Source organism: Camponotus vicinus, unplaced genomic scaffold, assembly GCF_025532165.1.
Source record: "Camponotus vicinus isolate PSW18456_S1 unplaced genomic scaffold, iyCamVici1.0 SCAF_6, whole genome shotgun sequence".
NCBI lineage: Eukaryota > Metazoa > Arthropoda > Insecta > Hymenoptera > Formicidae > Camponotus > Camponotus vicinus.
In genome coordinates this window covers 5,243,078-5,263,174 of record NW_028141978.1, presented here as the reverse complement: position 1 = coordinate 5,263,174, position 20,097 = coordinate 5,243,078, and the positions used below count along the sequence as shown (strand labels likewise).

Here is a 20,097-nt window from a genome sequence, read left to right as displayed (position 1 = left end):
CACTTTAATCCGGAAGTGAGTCGAGAGTAGTCTAACGGCTCTGAAGTTACTGCCATTCAAGTTTCAACGATCGCGAAGGAAGGACGCGCGGAAGGTATCGCGATTAAAATCGAGTTAAAGTGAAAGCGTGAACGCCCTTTCTTTCGTTTTATTCGCCGTTAAATTAAAGACGAACGGCAAGGCAATCGCGATTTGACTTGCCAATTCGCGTCAATTCACGTCACGAGAGATTGCATTCCTCTGCTAAAGTGATATACGTGGGTGTGTATCTTTTCCTATACATAGATACATTCAATTGCATGATCGATTCGATATATTTGATAGGCTTCCATACGTACAAATAATTTTACGTGTCCTTTATAATACTTTAAATAGGCTTCTAAATATAAGTAGGCTCATGAATATAATAAAAGAGCAGTTTCATGACGTAACGTTTATCAATACATTCGATTTATAGAAAAGAGATGGAAATATCTCTGCATTCTTTATGTTAAGAGCGATAAACAAAAGTATATCATTGTTATATTAATTGTCATCTTTAATTTTTAACAGGTGATTGTGCATTCTTCGGGACAAACCGAAGATCACCGAGAGCTGCCGAGGCGTCAATTCGATTCGCGCGCTTACGAAAAGTGAAACGAGCGTAATTTTTCGATAAGAATTGTGTGAAAGAATGTGCTGACGACAATCGAATGTCTTTCCCCGTAGCTGAAGACGGCCCGAATGGAGACATGGCCCTGGGACACCCATTTACGTCGAGTTACAACGACTTACATTTCCCAGGTAAGTGAGCATGCATGGCTTTTATATATTTATATATGTAAAAGCCATGCATGTGCTCACCGCGTGTATAATGCAAAACTGAATTGGGCTTGGAAGAATATAAAAATGTTTTCGTACGAAAAATTTGTCTATTTGTATGATAAACATATCGAGCAGGAACATAAATAATTGTTATTGCACTTATTTTATTTATTTTATTTATCATCGTTTACATATGTGTAATGTCGCAGAAATAAAAGATATAGCCTTTTACATTATGAATTTAATTGCATATGGTATTTCCAATATCATGTATTTTTTTGTATATAAGATACATGAATTATTAAATAATTGTATAAAACGCATGTATAGGAAATATGAATATTGGAAATTTATATATACATATGTATCTTTTTCTTTTTTTTCTCACTTTTTTCCCTTAGGCGGTATATTATTTTTCCAGCTCAATTTCGCTTCAATGAATAATCTCGAAGGTTTCATCTATAATCGATGTAAATAATTTAACTTTTTACACTGAAGTGCCGTTACATAACAACATTAATGATATGATTTATTTTTAATATTATATATGACAAATAATTTATTTAAATGATATATTTGAATAATTCTCTCTCTCTTTTTTTCTATGTTTTTTAAAAATAGTAATTTTATTTTTACTATTATAAAAGAACATAAATATTATTTTTATATTAAAAAATATAGTTTGTGCGAATAATTTATATAAAATTTAGTTACTTTCTTAAAGTATTTACGTGTATTACAAAATATAATTACGCAAAAAAGAGAAATTGTGAGAAGTGACATCTGAAATGTTAAACTAAAATAATTATATATTATGCTTTTTGAGAGAAAGAGACAGAGAGAGAGAGAGAGAAACATATATTTTGTTATTATTGATTTTTATATATCAATATTTTGTATTGAAATCTTTCTCTCTAGATATTGTAATTAATTACAAATTTTAATATATATTTTCTACATAAAACAACCTATCTTTAATAGTACAACCTATCTTTAATAGTAACATTATACATTATACAATTAAAATTATTTCACAAGAGTGAAAAAAGTTAAATAAACATAATGAAATTGAGTATAAAATATAAACAAAAGAATATAAATAAATAAATAAAAATATTATATTATAATGATAATATGATATTATATTATAATATAATGATTACATATTGTTATTGCATATATTGTTATTGCATACATATTATTGGATATCTATAAATTCTTTTATATGCTTGTGACACTTAAATTCTCTCTGTTTAAATTTGAAATATTTTCATATAGTCAAGTCATAGAATAAACAAATCTGGAATTATTAATAATTATTTTAAGATTTAAAAAATCTCAAAACAGTTGCTTTTCATTCTTAATAATTCCTAGGAGAACTGCTTTTAATGCTTCTCATATATTTTGGTATATTTTCGTATCGAGAGTCAAGAATCCATAAATTAATTAAACCTTTCAAGATTTCGACTGAAATTTAAAATTTTTAAATATTTAAAATATATATACGTAATATTTTATCTTCGTATTTTTCTCCTTCATTAAGTCTTTAAATACTAAGATCCTCAGATCTCTCAAGTTTCTCTCGTACTCGATCGTTCGTATAGAGCGTTCTCCGTAATTTCCGCAGTCGGGTAAAATATTCATGCGCGGTTGAATGCGCGGAGAGTATAGATACGTATGTACATAGGTGCACGTTAACTCGGCATGAACCATTCATAAGCAAACCGGGAATCCTAGACCGGCACAGATCGAGACCACCACCGTTGGCGACGACAAAGCGTCTAATCCGCATGCCGATTTCCGGGCCGGTAGTTCCGAGTCCCCGAGATGCCAGCTCCATCGAATACATCCGTCTTAACGCGCGATCGTGGATTATTGAATGCAAATTGATTATCGAGTTTCTCGGACTCGCTGGTATCTCGCTGATATCTCGCCAGTATCTCGCCGGTTTGCGAAGTACATCGATATTCGTAACCGCTGACGAATCGTTTGGAAATAATCATATCTTCGTTTGAGCTTCCCCGCTTTTGCGAGAAAGTGAAATGTAATTTTATTATCGCGAAATGCATATGAAGAGAAAGATATATTCAAGCTTAGGGTCAGAAGTGATCGCTCCCTCAGATTTCCAAGAAGGTGAAATGTAATTTTATCGCTACACCATCTGTCAGAAGTACGAGTGTTAGGGCAGTGAATCGTTTGGAAATAATCGACCCTTCATTAAGTTACCGAGAAGGCAAAAGGGAGCTTTGCTGCGACAGGGGGATTTTAAGTGAGATATATATCGGGTATAACAGAAATCAATTGTCGAAATGATCTGAAAGCAGTATTTTGCGGTAAATCGCAGAATTAAACATTTAAATTGAATATTTAATTTTAGTGTCATCTATTTGATTCTCTCTAACAAAATCCTTATATATTATTCGAATATTCGGATATTTCATTAGCCGATCTCATCAAATCCTTGCACATTCGCACATAAATCTTTACCAATCTCCAACTCAAGTTATTTTAATTCCTTCGTATTCTATTTAGATTATTTTCTTTTATAATGAAAATTGCTTTTAGATTCTTGAACCTCGATTTCTCAGACATTATCATTTTTATATCATATTTTCGACTTCATTAATACTTTACGATTACTCGAATATGTCATCTACAAGATAAAATATATGTGGAGATATATATGGATATTTTATATCGATATGTATCTTTGAGGACAATTTAGCCTTATGACCTCGATGTACCTGAATGATCTCGTAAAACCGATACATTCGATTTCATTGCGAGGGAGTCGAGTGAAGCGACTCTAGATTGAAATTGATGTTAGCCCGGAACCGTGACAGTCTCTCTCGTACAACGTTCACCGACACGATCAAACATATCACGCATACATGCGCGCGTCTTGTCGCAGGATGGCGAGCACAACCTGCGCCGGAAGTTATGAATGTTTCATGGAGCACCTTCCGCACATTGGCCACAGTTTTACCGATTTTCACGTACAATTTCGATGCTCGATTAGAGACAACGAACGTTGTAAGAGCCATAGGTGCGTCGCGTTTGTGTACCAATGACGTAATTTCCGTGAAAGCAGACAGCGATCGTACAATATACGACGCGAGCTTAATGGTGTGCTAATGGAATCCTTTGCGAGATCAATGCTTGCTCGAAATATAGTCCAATGTTAAATAAAATAAATGTCCAAGAAAAAACTTGATACTGATTTTTAAAACAGCGTTTTATTATTTAATTCTAAAATGTTAAAAATTTATCCGATTTGCATATATAATTAAACCTTAGAGCAAGAAAATATAAATTTTCAAAATTTTCATGGGATTATAAATTTGCTGACTTAAACACGATTATTAAAATGCAAAGATTGAGTAATCAAGATAAAGAAGTTCAAAGAGATTGTATTTTAAGCTTCCAGTACTTTTTAAAATCTAACTTTTAATTAAAACAGATTGAATAGAATTTTTAATTAAAACAGAATAGAAGTCGAAAAATCCTCGATTTCGAAAATTTAAAACAAAAAAAACATAGAGATAAATATAGACCAAAGAATAAAAACTTTTATTACAGATTTATTGATTATAAAAAATTATAATTAGAGTTTTAGGATACAAAGATTCGAAAATATTCAAACATGGAAAAAATAGATGTTATTTGTCAAAAATTATTAAAAATTATTAAAATAATTTAAAGCATGCCAGGCTTTGAAATAATATTATATAATGGTTTACTATCTCGAAACTTGAAAATTGTCTAAACTAACATTTATTTTATTCGCTGTATCATAAAATCCTCAATTAAAATAGACAATTAATTATATCGACATAAATTGTGTAAATCATAACATGAATCATTATATAAACATGAATAGAATCATAATAAACGTATTATCTACGGGCGTGATAACTATACAATTTTCGTCGGAATAATTGCGCCTAATGAAGAAGAACCATATTTTTTTCTCCGTTTGTTTGCTCGCCCGCGTTTTTGCTCGATGCCGTAATTTCGTTAATAAATTATCGGTCATGAGTTATCACGAGAAGGTCTAGAAACGCAGGAAAACATGGGTATCCTCGACGCGAATGTTCTCCACGTTCGAATCGCTCGCTTGTACGACAAAAGACGATATAATAAGATGCGCAGCCGTGCAACGTTGCCCGTTGCAGCTGCTGGATGCTAATTGCCCGAGACCTCCGGAAATTATAATTAGACTTCGCAATCAGCGACGGGATTCCTGCCGGGCGTCTTAACGAACGCGCTGACTCCGCCGTCGCCGACGAAACGAGAAAGAATGGCCAAGCTGCGCCATCGTTCGAGATCGAAACGCGCGGCGCCGCTGCAGCAAATGGACCTATCCGCTAGCTGAACTTCGGCAGCGAAATTATTTTGTAATTTGTTTCAACGGCGGCGGGTGTTTCCAGGAACTCGAGCAAGTTTGTGGATATTTAGATTCTTAAATAATTGAAAAATCCGAGGATATTCTGGAATTGCACATCCGTTAACTGCGAAATCAATTAAAATTTGACTCCCTTATCAGAGTCTCCGTTTACTTAAAAATATTTAAGAAAATTTTAACTATATATATTTTTTTATCAATTTATATTTTTATACATTTTGATTTTTCTAAAGTCTCTCTTACATTTTTTTAGGTATTTATGACGTTTACATATATTTTTTATATAACTTATTATTGTATTCAATTTAAGAAACAAATAAACGTTCATGTATAAAAAATAACGTGAATGCGATAATCCTAAAACTGTTTTATTTTTTTTTTAAATTGTTGAAAATTATTTCGTACGATATATGGAATATGTGTGTACGAACGGTTGTTTCAATATTTCTAATCGATATACGATTACGCAACTCAAAGTGAAAAAATGACTATTTTCGGCGTGCAGCGTTACGATAACGGTTACAAAACGGTTACAAAATGTTATAGCTGTAACTGTGTAACAAAATATCGGATATCCTAGAAAAACGTATACTTGCAGTAGAATTTTATAGCTCGTACAAATTTTTGATATTTCTCGCGTAGCGATATATTTTCTTAAATGAATATTTATTCTCTCTTTACGTACTTAAATTTTTTAGCTCTTAGACATAAATTGTTGCTTTTATTTTTTTTACTCCGAAAAAGATTACCTTTTATATTGATATAATTTCATATTGATAATCTTATATAACTGTTAAACTTGTTCATCGAATTCCGTTTATTTTTATAAAGAAAAACGTCTTTTATCGGGATTACTTGTGCACTAGAAAACACCTGTATAAGAAATCCGCAAGTGAACTTTCGAAAATTTTTTCGAGCAAGTTCGATTTTGAACGCATTTTTTTGAACGTCTCTTCTAATACCTAATTTATCACAAGCTGCATTCATGTTATTATTCGCCGATGAAAGATTCTGAAGATGAAAAGAAAGGCATAAGTCATTAAAATAAAGGCATAAGTCATTAATTTAACTTTCCTTAATATTAGTTCAAAGTTTCTTATGACATGTTTATTTTTTTATATATGTTCCATTAAATAATTCACTATATTATAAAATATAGAGTAATATATAAAATTAAGCGTGGCTGCTTCATCTGTTCTTTTCTATTATTGAAAAATCTTCAATCGTAAAAATTTTTATTTGAAGCTTTAAATGACATGTATAATACATATATTCTCGACATATAAAATGAATATGAAACAAAATGAAATAAGCTGAAACTCAATTTCAATTTGCTTTCCGTGTCCATTCATGTTTTATTTTAAGCGAATAATTACTTTATTCCGTTTGATATTCCGAATAGCTTATAATTCTTACATCGATATTTCATTTTATTAAATGACGCCAGTCACCACAAAATATTGGTCACACATTCGATAAATATAATCTCGCATCACTTTTCGATTACATCGTTTATTATATTTTAATAAAAGGATACGAGACACGCTTGATAAACGAAAATACGCGTATCGATCCGTTCATCTTCCGTTAATATAACGATGGGAACCGGAAGCTTGACCAAGTACATATTATATAAACGTACACGCGAGAGCACAATTATTATCTGACACTGCCAACAAAGTAACACGCTAACACGCGTTTGTCGCTGACAGGAAGGACCGTAATCCGAACTGAGGAAAGTTGTCAGCGTCGTGCGCTAATTATAAGTTCGTTAATTGCAAAGTGGACTCGCCATAGGATCATACGTGTCAGATCGTGGTCGGACGAAGCAAAAGTCAGACTTTAGTATTATTGATCGGTACATGGATATCGCGACTGCATTTTTTGTGTTAGACTAAATGCGTGTAATGTACATATTTTATATAAAGATTCTTTGCTATATTTTCGTATGCATTCGTAATTCATATTCGTTGCGTCGTTAGTCACGCAAAAAAATGACTGACAAAATCATATGGTTGTATCACTTATGTCGACTATTACACTATTATTACATGCTCTCATTTTCGCGAGATAATTTATATTACTTATATTACTTTATAATTTATATTACTGGTTATTGTGCATTCTTGTTGAAAACAATGTTAACTTTCGAGGATGGTTTACGGGCAGCCTTTGATCCCTCGGCGGAGAATATCCATTAGCTTTATGTCGAAACTATAAGAGTTTATTACGAGCTCAAGAATTTCGCTAGATCCTTTCCACCGATACTGTTTCCCTCACATATTTCATCATATTAATAATCAATAATTTAAAAATTCTTCAATTTTTTTGCTAGTGCATTTGCTTTGCATTTTTATCGAATAAATGGTAAAAAATTTGTGAAATTAATAAAAAATATATATACAGGCAAAATAATTAAAAATTGCAGAATCCAAAAATATATTTATTCAATATTCGTAAATTCGAAAATATTGATCACTTAATATTTTATAAGGCTATATTAATATTTAATCATTCTGTAAGAATTTTTATTTTACATCCTGTAAAAACAAAACAAGTCTATAATCGTAGACATTAAATTGTTTGATTATTGAAAAATACTGTTACGAGGATTTGATAGCCTTTTCCCGGAATTTGTTCACAAATCAATGGTTTGTTCGAGGTAGTTCACAAAAGCTGATACGATACCGCGAAAAAACGATGGTCGGTATTTCTCGCAGCAGCGATTTGACATTCGCTTTGAGATGAGCGAATTGAAAAATGATTTTTTGACGCGTAGGCCCTTTGTCTTCGTCCGATTAAAATATTTCAAATAGACAGAGGCAATGTGTTTTTTGACCAGTTAGAAGCGATGTTGCGCATGCAAACATGACGCTACGGGCGACATCGCTCGAATGCGCTACAGTTTCAATGGCCGCTCATCGAAATGGAATTTATAGTTTTTAGTGTGCGTGATGATGGATAACTTTTCAAACCACAAAACACAAGCTTTTGAGCAATTTTCACAATGTGCCCAATACAGAAATAGCAGCGGAAATTACATTATATTGCCAACGCAACATATACATATATATATTTAATAAATACAATTTACAGTTTTCTTTTTAATATTTACAGAAGCAAATTTTGCACAATAAAAATGAACGACGTGTGATAAATAGAAAAACATTTATGATAAAAATACTTTTGTATATATTTTTTCGTGTGCTTTTACTACAGTTAAAGAAAAATAAAATGTCGATGAGAAAAGATAAAATAATATATAAAAATGTGATGAAAGAGAAAATTAATGATTATATTGACGTAATATATTAACGCGTAGCATTGATCTCTATGAAATTAACATCTCGTTTTCAAAATTTTAATATAGTTGATAGGTAGTCTGATTTTTTTACAAAAAAATCTAAAATTCTTGATATGTTTTGAAAAGAATTCTAACAACTAATACATGGTAAAAATAAAAATAATAATCATTTTATGAAATAGTAAACGCGTTCTTTCAATTTTCAGATAGAAATTTATCTTAAAAGTCTGGCATTTTTTTAAATGTTTGGGATAATATCTCAAACATAGAATTCTGGTTCAGTTCATAGAATTTTGGTTCTTCTATATCGTATCGAAACGAATTCTAGAGAGAGAATTCCCGATATGTTTTAAAAGGATAATATGTAAAAAATACTATATGTAAAAAATAAGTTTAAAGATATATGTTAAAAACGTAATGTAAAATATGATAAAAATATAATTCACGGAATCAATATAATATTTTGTATAGACAAAATATTATAGTCTATATGGATCCCCTGATTCAAATAAAAGAAAAATGCTAAAAATCGATCGAAAATGCTTTTCATAAATCGGAAAAAGTGAATTATATTTTTATCATATTTTACATTACATTTTTAACATATATCTTTAAACTTATTTTTTATATATAGTTATTATCTTTTTAAAACATATCAGGAATTCTCTTTCTAGAATTCATTTCGATACGATATAGAAGAATCAAAATTCTATAAATTATATCGAAAGCCTGAATATAAAAAATAGTATTAAATTCACATAATACTGTGAATGAAATCATAATCTCTTTTAGAAGAGAGGAAATGTTTATAATATTCTGTTGCAAGGATATATCCTATTGACGATACTAAAAAAATTACCGTCGATATTTCGTTATGTCGATGAGAAACTTTTTAGCTCGAAACGACTCAAAGCGTCGCTATTCGATATTCCACACAAAGGCCTACGTCCGATACGAAACAACGCCATTAAAGTGATGGCGGCAGAACGAAATGAGAATAATCGAGCAGCTCTTTCCGCGCTTTCGTGTCCACTCGATCGGAATGTCGATGAAGAACTTTTGATTTAAAGGGCCGACGCGCTCTCGAATAGCCGCGTCATCGACTCCACGAATAACAAAAGAAAGAAGAAAAACGCAGGAATTTCTAAGTTAAATTATATATAAAAATAATTTATAAAGTATAAACTTTTTAGCAAAAGAATACTTCTAGGTAACATTCTATTAAGAACGATAAACATATTATACGGATAGATGAAGAACAGTATTTTAAAATATTAAGAATTCGACAAGTAAATTTAAAAAAAAATATTTTATTTTAAGTTGTGATTTTTATTGACACTTATTCTGTTATAATATGAATGTTTTAGATATTTCATGATATAATAAATTTTCTTCGTATTAAAAATATTAATTAAAAGTTGATATTCTGCGTAAGATGTATAGTGAATTAATTAACAGCAATTGTTTTGTCAAAGGAAGGACACATAATTATCTTGTCGTTTTATTAATGATCGTCTGAATAGAGTTTTATATTTTTTCTGATTTTTCTTTCTACATTATATATCAATGATGTACAGGGAACACTTTTTTTATCTGCTCATTCGTTCTTTTATCTGTTCGTTCATTTATGTGTTCTTTTTTCTCGTAAAAAGTCGAAAAGAAAGGTAGGGAAAAGAAAGAAATCGCAAGTCCTCCAGAGATATCCTCCTCTCCAGAGTTTCTTGCAATTTTTAAAATCTAAACCGAGATCAAAAAGTCCGAAGTTTCCGTTCGGTCTCTGTCAAAGTTCGTGTTGAGATTTTCCTTGCGCTCTCGGGATTCATCTCTGTCGATATATTGACGCCAATTACTAGTAGCGTAGTTAATCGACGTTAAATTCTTTGACTGATGAAAGAAGCTCCCGGACAAGGAAGACGGAAGTTTCCGAGAAATTCTTGATTGAAATTTATAACTTGATTTATTAAGAGATTTAATATTGGTTAAGAAATTACCGGCAAAAAGTTGTTGCCGACGGTGCGAACGCGAATTTTTTCCTTAGTTTTATATGAACGATTAGTTCGTGTGCGCGTTAGAGAGGTGGACTAAAGTACTCTTAATGTCTTTGATACCGTATATAATTTCGCAAGCGCAAATTAATCCAAATATTGGATCACAATTACGTTGCAACATCCTGTCGATAATCATGTTTGACTTCATCGGCAGTTGCGCTTACTAATTCTCTTTCATCTTTCGGAAAATAAGAAGTAAATAAGTCATGACTTTCTCTGCTCTATTTGAATTTTTTAAATCTACAGGGCGACTGTAAATTTAGCGAGAAAATTTTTATCGAAAACTGAATATTGCCCGGTATCTATTTTTATTTTTTTACACGCCGATACATTTCTTTATACGAGATTTAAAAATGTTTCTTTTACTTCTTAAAATCTATCTATTAAAAAAAAGAATCGAATCATAAAATGCAAGAATTGTATTGTGTGAAAAATGCAAAATCTATATAATTTATATTTGGTTAGGTTAGCACAAATTTTATAATAAAAACATTTAAAGCTTCAAAAATTTTAATATCAAAAGAGAATGTCAAAATAATCTAAAAATTTAAAAAAATGCAGTCTATTATAATATAAAATGCGTATCGTGAATTTTGAAAGAAATGTCAGTTTTCACGGTTGCGCTTCTCGGCTTCGTCAGACGCGAACATCACGCTTTGATAATTCATTATTCTCAGGGGATGCGATCTCTAATTTCTCTCCCAGGATATTTCGCGCACGATGAAAAGTTGTCAAGGAGGAGAGAGGCGGAACTTTTGTCGGCGCGCGCGTCAAGATGGGCGATCACGAAATTCTGAGAGATTTCTGGGAGCGTAAATTTTCGGTGCACCACCGGTATGCGAGACGGAACTATGCGAAGGGCGAAAACTATCGCTCGTTCGCGGTTGCAGCCATTTGTTTAGGGCGAGAGTTAAGCGCTAGAAAGCTGTTAAGCGTATATTGGCGCGATCGCTCGTCGGCAGTCGATTAAAGACCCACACGGTAAAAGGATCACGCCGTAACACGGATTCTTGTAATCGTGCAGGGAGTTATTTAAAGAGCTTATAAATTTTCACGTCGCGATTGCTTATAAATTTTCGCGCAGGAGAGAAAGCAAAAGTACTAAGGATAAAAATAAAAAGCACTGGATTAAAAATAAAAAGCAACTAGTCTCGACCATTCCGAGCTCCTACTTTCGGACGATCGCCTTTAAAATCCACAAAGCCGAAGCCTCTACGTCTCGCCAGGAGAATGAGGTACAAATTGGATGTAACGTCATCACTTTAACGGATTCTGTGCTTATTATTAGCTGCGTTATTGATTTTGCCTCCCTCTCTCGTTCTCGTAACCTTCAGGCTATCGTTATGTTAACACGAGTCAAAGGTTATCGCTCGGCAGGTTTCCCGACATCCCATCTCGCTTATCATCGGCATTTTTATCTTAATGATAATGTTCGTAAAATATAACTCGTTATTGATGATAAATTATTTATATATTTTGGGACGATACTCTATTTTTTTCAAATTATTCGCAAAGATTGAATTGCGAAACCGCTCAATTGTTGATTCTTTTTTAGAGAAAGATTTGTTTTAAGAAGATTTTGGCATAAAGAATGCAAAAAAGTTATTATTTATATATCGGAGAGAAAGGATGACAGATGCACAGAAGAGAACAGTGAAAGCAAGGAAAACAATGCAACGCTGCGGGAGCAACTTTATGTTGCTTATGTCCTCGAGGACACTGCAAATTTATTAACCATACCTCAACTGTTTGTTTCGCGGGTTTGCCGTCGTTATAATGCTTGGCATAATTTCTAGGAAAGAAAATTAGGTCACATGTTGACAAAATGTCACATGTTCCACAGCTTTATTCATTTCATTTATATTATATGATTCCAGTTAATAGATACCTTTTCCTGTCGTAAATCATCCCAGTACAGGACTTCCTCTCTAAGGATAATAATATATTATATTATATAATATAATATATTTTTATAGAAATTTAAGAGAGCATAAGTAAATTTTTTCCTTAAGATTTTTACAATTCGCCATTCTCTATAAGATATCAATAGCCGAACGTGACAAGAAGACCATAAATATACGAGAGAATTCTCTCTGAAGCACTCATGACTGTTTAAGTATTCAAAAAAACCGGTCGCGAAAAAACTTTCAGATTCAATTAACAGCTTTTGCCTCGAAGGAATTAAAGCTGATCGTCGTAATGTTAAGAAGTCGGCACAAGTAGCGTGCTGTACTACTAACTTCGCGCTGACATAATCGGGTTAGCATCATTAACTCGAATCGCTTTTACTTTAATTGCCTCAGGTATCGCGTGAATAACGAATTGCATCGCGCTGGATCTTCTCTCCTCGAAGGAAGAAAAATTATTCCAACGGTCCCGCGTGCTAACGAGAGAGATAAGCTCTCGTCGGAGGTTAGTACTGGATTTTCCGATAGCACGCCGGATTATCAGGCGAGACTACCATCGTTCTTGTCATCCACCGCCCGCAGTCGAGGTTGCATTAAATATTTCGCAGATCCTCGATATCTTTATTATCACTCTAAAGGAATGTCGTGTTCTTGATAAATATATTATATTGCAAAAAATGCAGAGGAGAAATACTCGAGGCACAAAATGAGTTTTCGAAACTTTTGGCAATACAAATTTTGAATTCCAAAATTGATACGAGTAAAATCGACGCGGTTGTATTTTGCACGAGCACACAAGGACGAAATTCGTAGGTGGATCCGCAACGTATCCTTCGTCCCCGCGCGGATCCCTTCGTTAAACATCGCGGTGTTATATTTGCTCAATTAAGAGCGCGCGTATACACGAATTCGGAATTACTTCGTACGCCCCGACATCGTTGTAGTTTCGAGCGGTGCAGTATAATCATAACTATGCGGGGGGTTAGTGCAAACATATGTTAACTCGCGCGAGCGCAACGCGAGTTGTCATGACGTTTCATCCTCGTTAGACGATGTAATACTCTCTCGACCGGGAAAAGGATGATTTTTCATCCATTCGTAGATCTGGAATGCGCCTAATATTACGGTTCCACGCCCGAGATGATTGTTCCCTTTTTTTTCGTTCCTCGGATTCTCGCGGTATTAAAAGATATCGATTCGCTGACAAACGAACGCGAACGAGCGACGCGACGCGGTCGGACGGTTTTCGCGCAATTACGACAAAGCCACTTACTAATTTCGCCAGCTGATAATCCATTATCTTCCGACCATGTGGGAATCTGCGTCCGTGTGTACGTACTAATCCCCAGCTCTGACTTTTGGCGGCGGTGGCACGTCGACCCTCGTTCCACTATTTCCGCAGTGAAATCCTCTCTCATGTCTGACCAGTGCCGTGCTATCTCTACTGCGCGCCTCTCGACAGTACACATCGGACTCGGGTATCTTATATATTCATGTAATTCTCGTTCGCCTTGTAGATTGGCTGTAGCGTTCCCCTCGTACTCTCGTTTCGGCGTCGTACAATTCTAATAGTCTAGTAAATCCTTTAATCTGTCCTCTTCCCCGAGATTGGTTTTCTTTCTTTTCGACACTTGTATTCGCTTGGTTTCTGTTGATGTTGTATCTTGATATAATCTTAATGGAATTTTGTTATAAATTCTTTGATTCTTCTTTAAGCGTGTTTTAATTAGATGCTTCCTTCAATTTTAAATTCTTTAATTAACGCGAAATCAGTGATTTAATATATAATTCTTTGTTGTGATTATTAAGTTTTTTCTTAATGTACTTAAATATACATAGTATATCACAAGTATAATCGAATTTGTAAGAAAATGTCTGTAAGAAGAAACATCAATTTTCTCTAGTACGATGCAGCTTATTAGTATCGCTCCAAGTTTCAAAGTTTTAGAATATCGTTTGCAACAAGTTATCTACAAAACTTTTGGTTGCTACATCAAAAATCATTTTAAATGAATAAATCAATAAGCAAATGTATGTTTGTTAAGGTGCATTCTGAAATTCCTTTTTATCTTTTGCTACCGTATACTTCCAGCACTCTCTCCGCTCGTTCTCGGCGATATCATGAAAGATTCATACTCGCAGCTTCCACCAAATAATACATGATGCGTTTTATTGTTCGGCGTTGTAATATCGTACAATAACGGAATGCCGAAGTTTTGCTGCATCGTTTATTACCGCGGATGAAAATATCCGATCGGAATCGATAATCACCAATATGATGTTATAATTCATAATATTTACTTTATCCTCGTATCCTGTTTGAGTACCCGTTTTAAAGCCGAATGTTATCTCAATTACGAAATCCGATTACTCTGATACGGGAATTTAAAAGAATATATCCGGTGATTTTTATGATTTTATTAAGAAATTGATTATATCAAGTTCCCAATCTTGATGAATACAAAATATGCATTCTTTAAAGAAAATATTTTATCATATATATGTGTCTGTTAACTGCATACAAAATAATATGTCGAAAAGTTCTGATGCATTAATGTATTTGACACTTTGGAAACAACTGTAAATAACTTGTGTCAAGTACTTTTGTCGTTTTCCCGTCTCTTGATTTGCACGAAGAAATGCTCGAATTGTTCGCTGCCGCGGGATTAACTTTGCATCCGGTTTTCTTGCGGCTGTATTTTCCCTCGACTGTTCCTCAGTCCGTCTCGTTTTCAGGAAATTTAATCTCAGTACGCAATGGACCGGTCTATATTTATATACTCGTGCATATACGCGTTTGATATTCGCGAAGAACGCACGCAATGCGAAAAGTCGTGGTAGAAGACATTACGAGAGAAATTGTAAGAAATAAAATTGTTCCGTACTCGCGTCTATTGCGTTCCGAGAGATATTAAATGAATCCGTTGTGAACGAGATATGGTTCAAAATTAAAAGACGTTATTCTTAGAGATTCTGGGAACATGTTTGAGCGGAGAACTTGTATGTGTTATCAACGTAATGAAATTGCAGAAGAATCGATCTCTCTTTTCAATGATTATTTCAAAAAGTTGCAATACTTTAATCATTTAAATTAGATCATAGTAATAAAAATATCTAATAATCGTGAAAAGGAGCTTTTAAGTATCTGGAAAATTTTAGCTCTCTATTTTGATAAATGTTTTTAGAATTATTAAGACATTAAACACTGAAGAAGTTTGTACACAGCAATCTTGGAAAATCTAAGCTAAAATCAAAGAAAATTTCGCGACACTTTCCATATCCGTAAACTTCACTTTCGATTTTCGATACTTTGCTTACATGCGGCATGAAACTTTGCAGTAACACTGATGTAACTGCACCGGCATACAGTATCCATTTTGTATGCTCGTGAAACATTAAATGCACCGTGAAAGCCCGCCAGATTATATTTGCATCTATTATCCCGTTGAGACTTCCAGGCGCATTTCCTGATGTACTCGTTGCATCTCTTGATCTTTGACCAATAAAGTTCCAATTCGCAAACATATCCAAATTTTAATACAATCCAAAAACATCGATACTCGCTGTAGTTCGAAACTCCCGATACATAAATGTATTTACACACGATGGATAAAAAAATGTGCTTATAAGAACGAAAAAAACTATTCTTTAAGAAATAAACTTTATTTTATCTGCAAGAAGATCTACAATAGACTTGAAAATCTTTAAGCTTACAATTTTCCAGATACTTAAAAGCCTCCTTTTCACGATTATTAGATATTTTTACTACTGTGATAAATTTTTACTACTGAGAAAAATACGATCTTTTAGAGAATAAAACCTGAAAAAGACGAATCATCAACAGAGAGATATGCAGAAATTGAATTGCAAATTGACTGAAATTTCAGCGAATAAAAATTTCTGATTTACAGGATTTTACTTTGCCTCGAGGCAGACTGACGCCCGAAAATGCGAAGGCATTCAACCTATTTTTCCTATGAACTTTTCGCAAGAGAGAAAAAGAGAGAGAGAGAAAGAGAGAAAAAGAAAGAGAACGTTTTTATTCTTTATATTTCACTTTTGATTCGTTGAAGCGATCATACGCTGAGAGTTGCATTTTTTTGCACTGTTCTATCAGCTAGCATTCAGGTAGTTTTTTTTCGAGGGTTACCTTAATTAGCACTGCCTGATCGATGCTCGTGAGATGAAAGGTTGCTCGTATTGTCTTTTTTTTACGATGTGCTATGGCGGTCTTAGCCTTTGAATTTTCGCGACCGAATTCTTGAAAATTAAAGAGGGGTAATTTGTTCGCAAAGTAGTACAAACACAAGTTTAAACTACATTAACATAATAGAATGATTATTTCATTTAAATGCAATTTTTTTATTAGTAAAAATTCTATTAGTTTGATAATAGAGAAAAAATTCATTATTAATTAAAAATTAATACTATTTAATTAAATAATATTAAATAATTAAAAATTATTATTTAATTAATCATACTTCCTTTGCTTTTTAATTATCAATATTAAATTTTTTATTGTTTAATTTTAATCAAATTTTTTAGCTGAAAAAATTATATGTTTATTCATTTAAAACAAAATGTTGCCATTTTTTTCCGATTCACTGGACGTGCTGGAGTAACATATTCTAGAATTTATGTTCAGATTCGTAATGGAACGAAAACATTGGTAAGGTAATGAAAATATAAAAGTGCTGCCAAATCGCTGTCTGCTAGAACACTATTCTGATAATACATTTTTATCGCTTTTCAAATTCAAAATCGATCATAAATTTAAGTGTTAGGCCATAAATTTTGAGGAAGCGCACATGTTTTGATGAATGCATGATATGACGAACGTTCCATTGAAATAATATCAATGATATTTAAACAGTTATTATTTTAATACATTCTTGATTGACAATTTGTTCGAATTCATCTACGCAAATTAATTATTATTAATATTGATGTATTGACAGAATAAATACGAATGGTCGGAGAATTATTTAAAAACGATCGATGCTAAGGCATGGATGTAGATAATAATCGACGCGAACGATTATGTTTGCTGTTATCGTAAAGGATAACTGGCCTTTATATTATCACAGAAATATAAGTTAAGACTGGGAGATACATTATACTTTTCGCAGGAATATTGTCGTAAGCTTGCATCGGAGAGTGTAACACTGTTATCCTTCTGTTGAAACGTACCAATTCTGCTGTTTTCAAAGCTAATATCTATAGTTGCATTCATGATCGTATTCATGACTGCATGCTGCACACCATATGTAAAGTTATCGTTGGCATCTTAACGTTTTACTACGCTACATACGCGTGTTAATATTCGTGCGGTGAACTCGAGTCAGAATTGAATATTTCTTTTTCTTAATCTTATGTATATATCTATTCTCATTTATTTAGTTAATTTAAACTTAACAAAAATTAGAGAAAAAGCTTTTATATGATATCTTACAATAGCTTGTGTATTTAAAAAGAATGAAATTTTTGTAAAAATTACATAACCTTGTAACAAAAATTATTATATCCCATTAAATATCTGTTTATTATATGTATTAAATATACAAAATTCGATGCATACAATAATAATTTTTTAAAATATTTATTTTATCTTATGGTAACAAACGCTAAATACATATAAATAACAGATTTTATTATGTAGCGTTTAAAATTTTTATTTTCTTTAATTTCTATTTGTTGCACGCAAGTATGGATATTTTTTTTACGTACGTGACGCGTTTCTACCCTTTTTTTTAGAAAGACTTTTCTGTATTAAATGTGTCTTATATAGTATTTATTCTGTATATATTTTGAAAGAGAGAGTTTAATGCGTAACATAATTTTAGATTCTAATCTATTAAATATACTAGTTTTATTAAAATTTTTATTATCAGTTAAAATTATGAAAGTTTTTTTGCATGGTAAATGCAAATTTATCTTTAATAATATACAATTTAAATTTTCACACATACGTATATTTTCCCGAGTCGAATTTTTTTCCCCTGTACTTACCACTTTTTCCAATATAATCTAATATCTACTTTGATACTTTAAGCTTATATCATTTTATTTTGAAACTTTTTAATTTAATTTTTAGTTTTACTACCGAAACATCTTCTTTTAAATCTCTAAAAAACTGTTCGTTTATTACCTATATGAGATATAAAGTAAGAACTCAATACAATACAAATTACAATCTCATATAAATAAAATTTATAAAAAATTTATCCGAATTAATAAATGTAAAAACATAGAGATTGAAAATAGGAGCAAAATATCAGTTCATTTCATTCAGTTGTCATATTAACGTAAAGCGTATATTTTTATATTAAATTTAAATATTTCAAATGTCAGCGACGATCCGGTTCTATAATAACTGCTGTGCATTGTTTTATTAAAAACGTATATTTAATATTACGTATAATGTGTATTATACTTTAAGCGATTATAAATATCATATATACTCTCTAAAAGTGAATCAGTGTATTATCACTGAAAAACAATAAATACTCACTGATTACAAGCAGTTATAAGTACAGCACTGATTACAGTGATAATACACTGATTCACTTTTAGAGAGTATATTATCTAAATATATCTGTTTGGTATTGATGTTCTGTTCGCTTAATCAACATGACGTTTCTTGCTTAATGCTTATTTATGTTCGTGGCTAAATAATCTACATGTCTAATTCTTTACGTTGCTAAAACTATGTGCATTGATTATACATATATTCTATCAATTATCTGGTCATATCTATTTCCGCGCATTACATTAAATGTTCGTATATTCCATATATTTACATTTCATGTATTTCAAAATAACTACGTGTCCACAGTCGCAGGAATCAATTGAAAGAAATTTCAAGATATCTGATCCGCGTCTGTCAAACCGAATCCGGGACAATCTGACATCAATCATCGCAGACTTAGATATCTGAAATTTCTGTCCGTCCGTGGGATTTCCCACCGTGTGATAGGGGCGAGTTTAAACTTCGTCTCGTGTTGGCGAACACGAACGCCTAACCCGTTATAATAGTTCGGGTGATTTAGCCTCGAGCATAAATAAGCATAAGTGCGCATTAGAGGATCTGCATGCATATAGCGATGATGCTTAATGCGCAAACTTTTCATTGCAAAAGTTCGTGCAAATAGTCGCGAATATCAAATAATTTGCGAAGCAATTCAAAGAAGTATGAGCTCTTGTCAAGAGATATCCGCGAAAGGACTATCTGTTCTCCACAAGCAGCTTTCTTCTCAAATAAATTGACAACCATCGTAAATTCCTAATACATTTGCAAAGAATTTCGCAATCGACAGCATTACAGCTGTGAATGGAACAGTTCAAGCGCGAAAAGGATCAACGGAACAGTTAGTTCTGTCCTTTGACTGTCTCGTTGAAATTAACGAGGTGTCAAAAATGATGGCGCGAGTGAAGCGCAATAAATTCTTTCCGCGTGGTAATCGGGAGTTATCATTTCATGTAAAATCGAGAACGAGAGAGGGAAATTCCGTCGCGCGTGCGATCGTGCGAATTGAGTCAATTTATGAAACGTAATTTAACACGTCTTTGATAATTCAATCGTGATGTACGCATCTCGAAGAGAAGTTCGATCGTATCTTCGCTCATTCG

The 20,097-nt window shown here is 32.6% G+C and overlaps 1 protein-coding gene across 1 annotated transcript in view; it reads left to right on the top strand.

Moving 5' to 3' along the window:
• The window catches only part of Fas1 (fasciclin 1 Fas1 domain-containing), a 279,676-nt gene that overhangs the window by 551 nt on the left and 259,028 nt on the right, over positions 1–20,097 (top strand). Inside the window, exon 3 of the mRNA XM_083102769.1 lies at positions 553–783. Within this exon, the coding sequence (XP_082958895.1) occupies positions 724–783 (60 nt within the window). The 5' untranslated portion in view covers positions 553–723. The remainder of the gene's footprint in view (positions 1–552; positions 784–20,097) is intronic.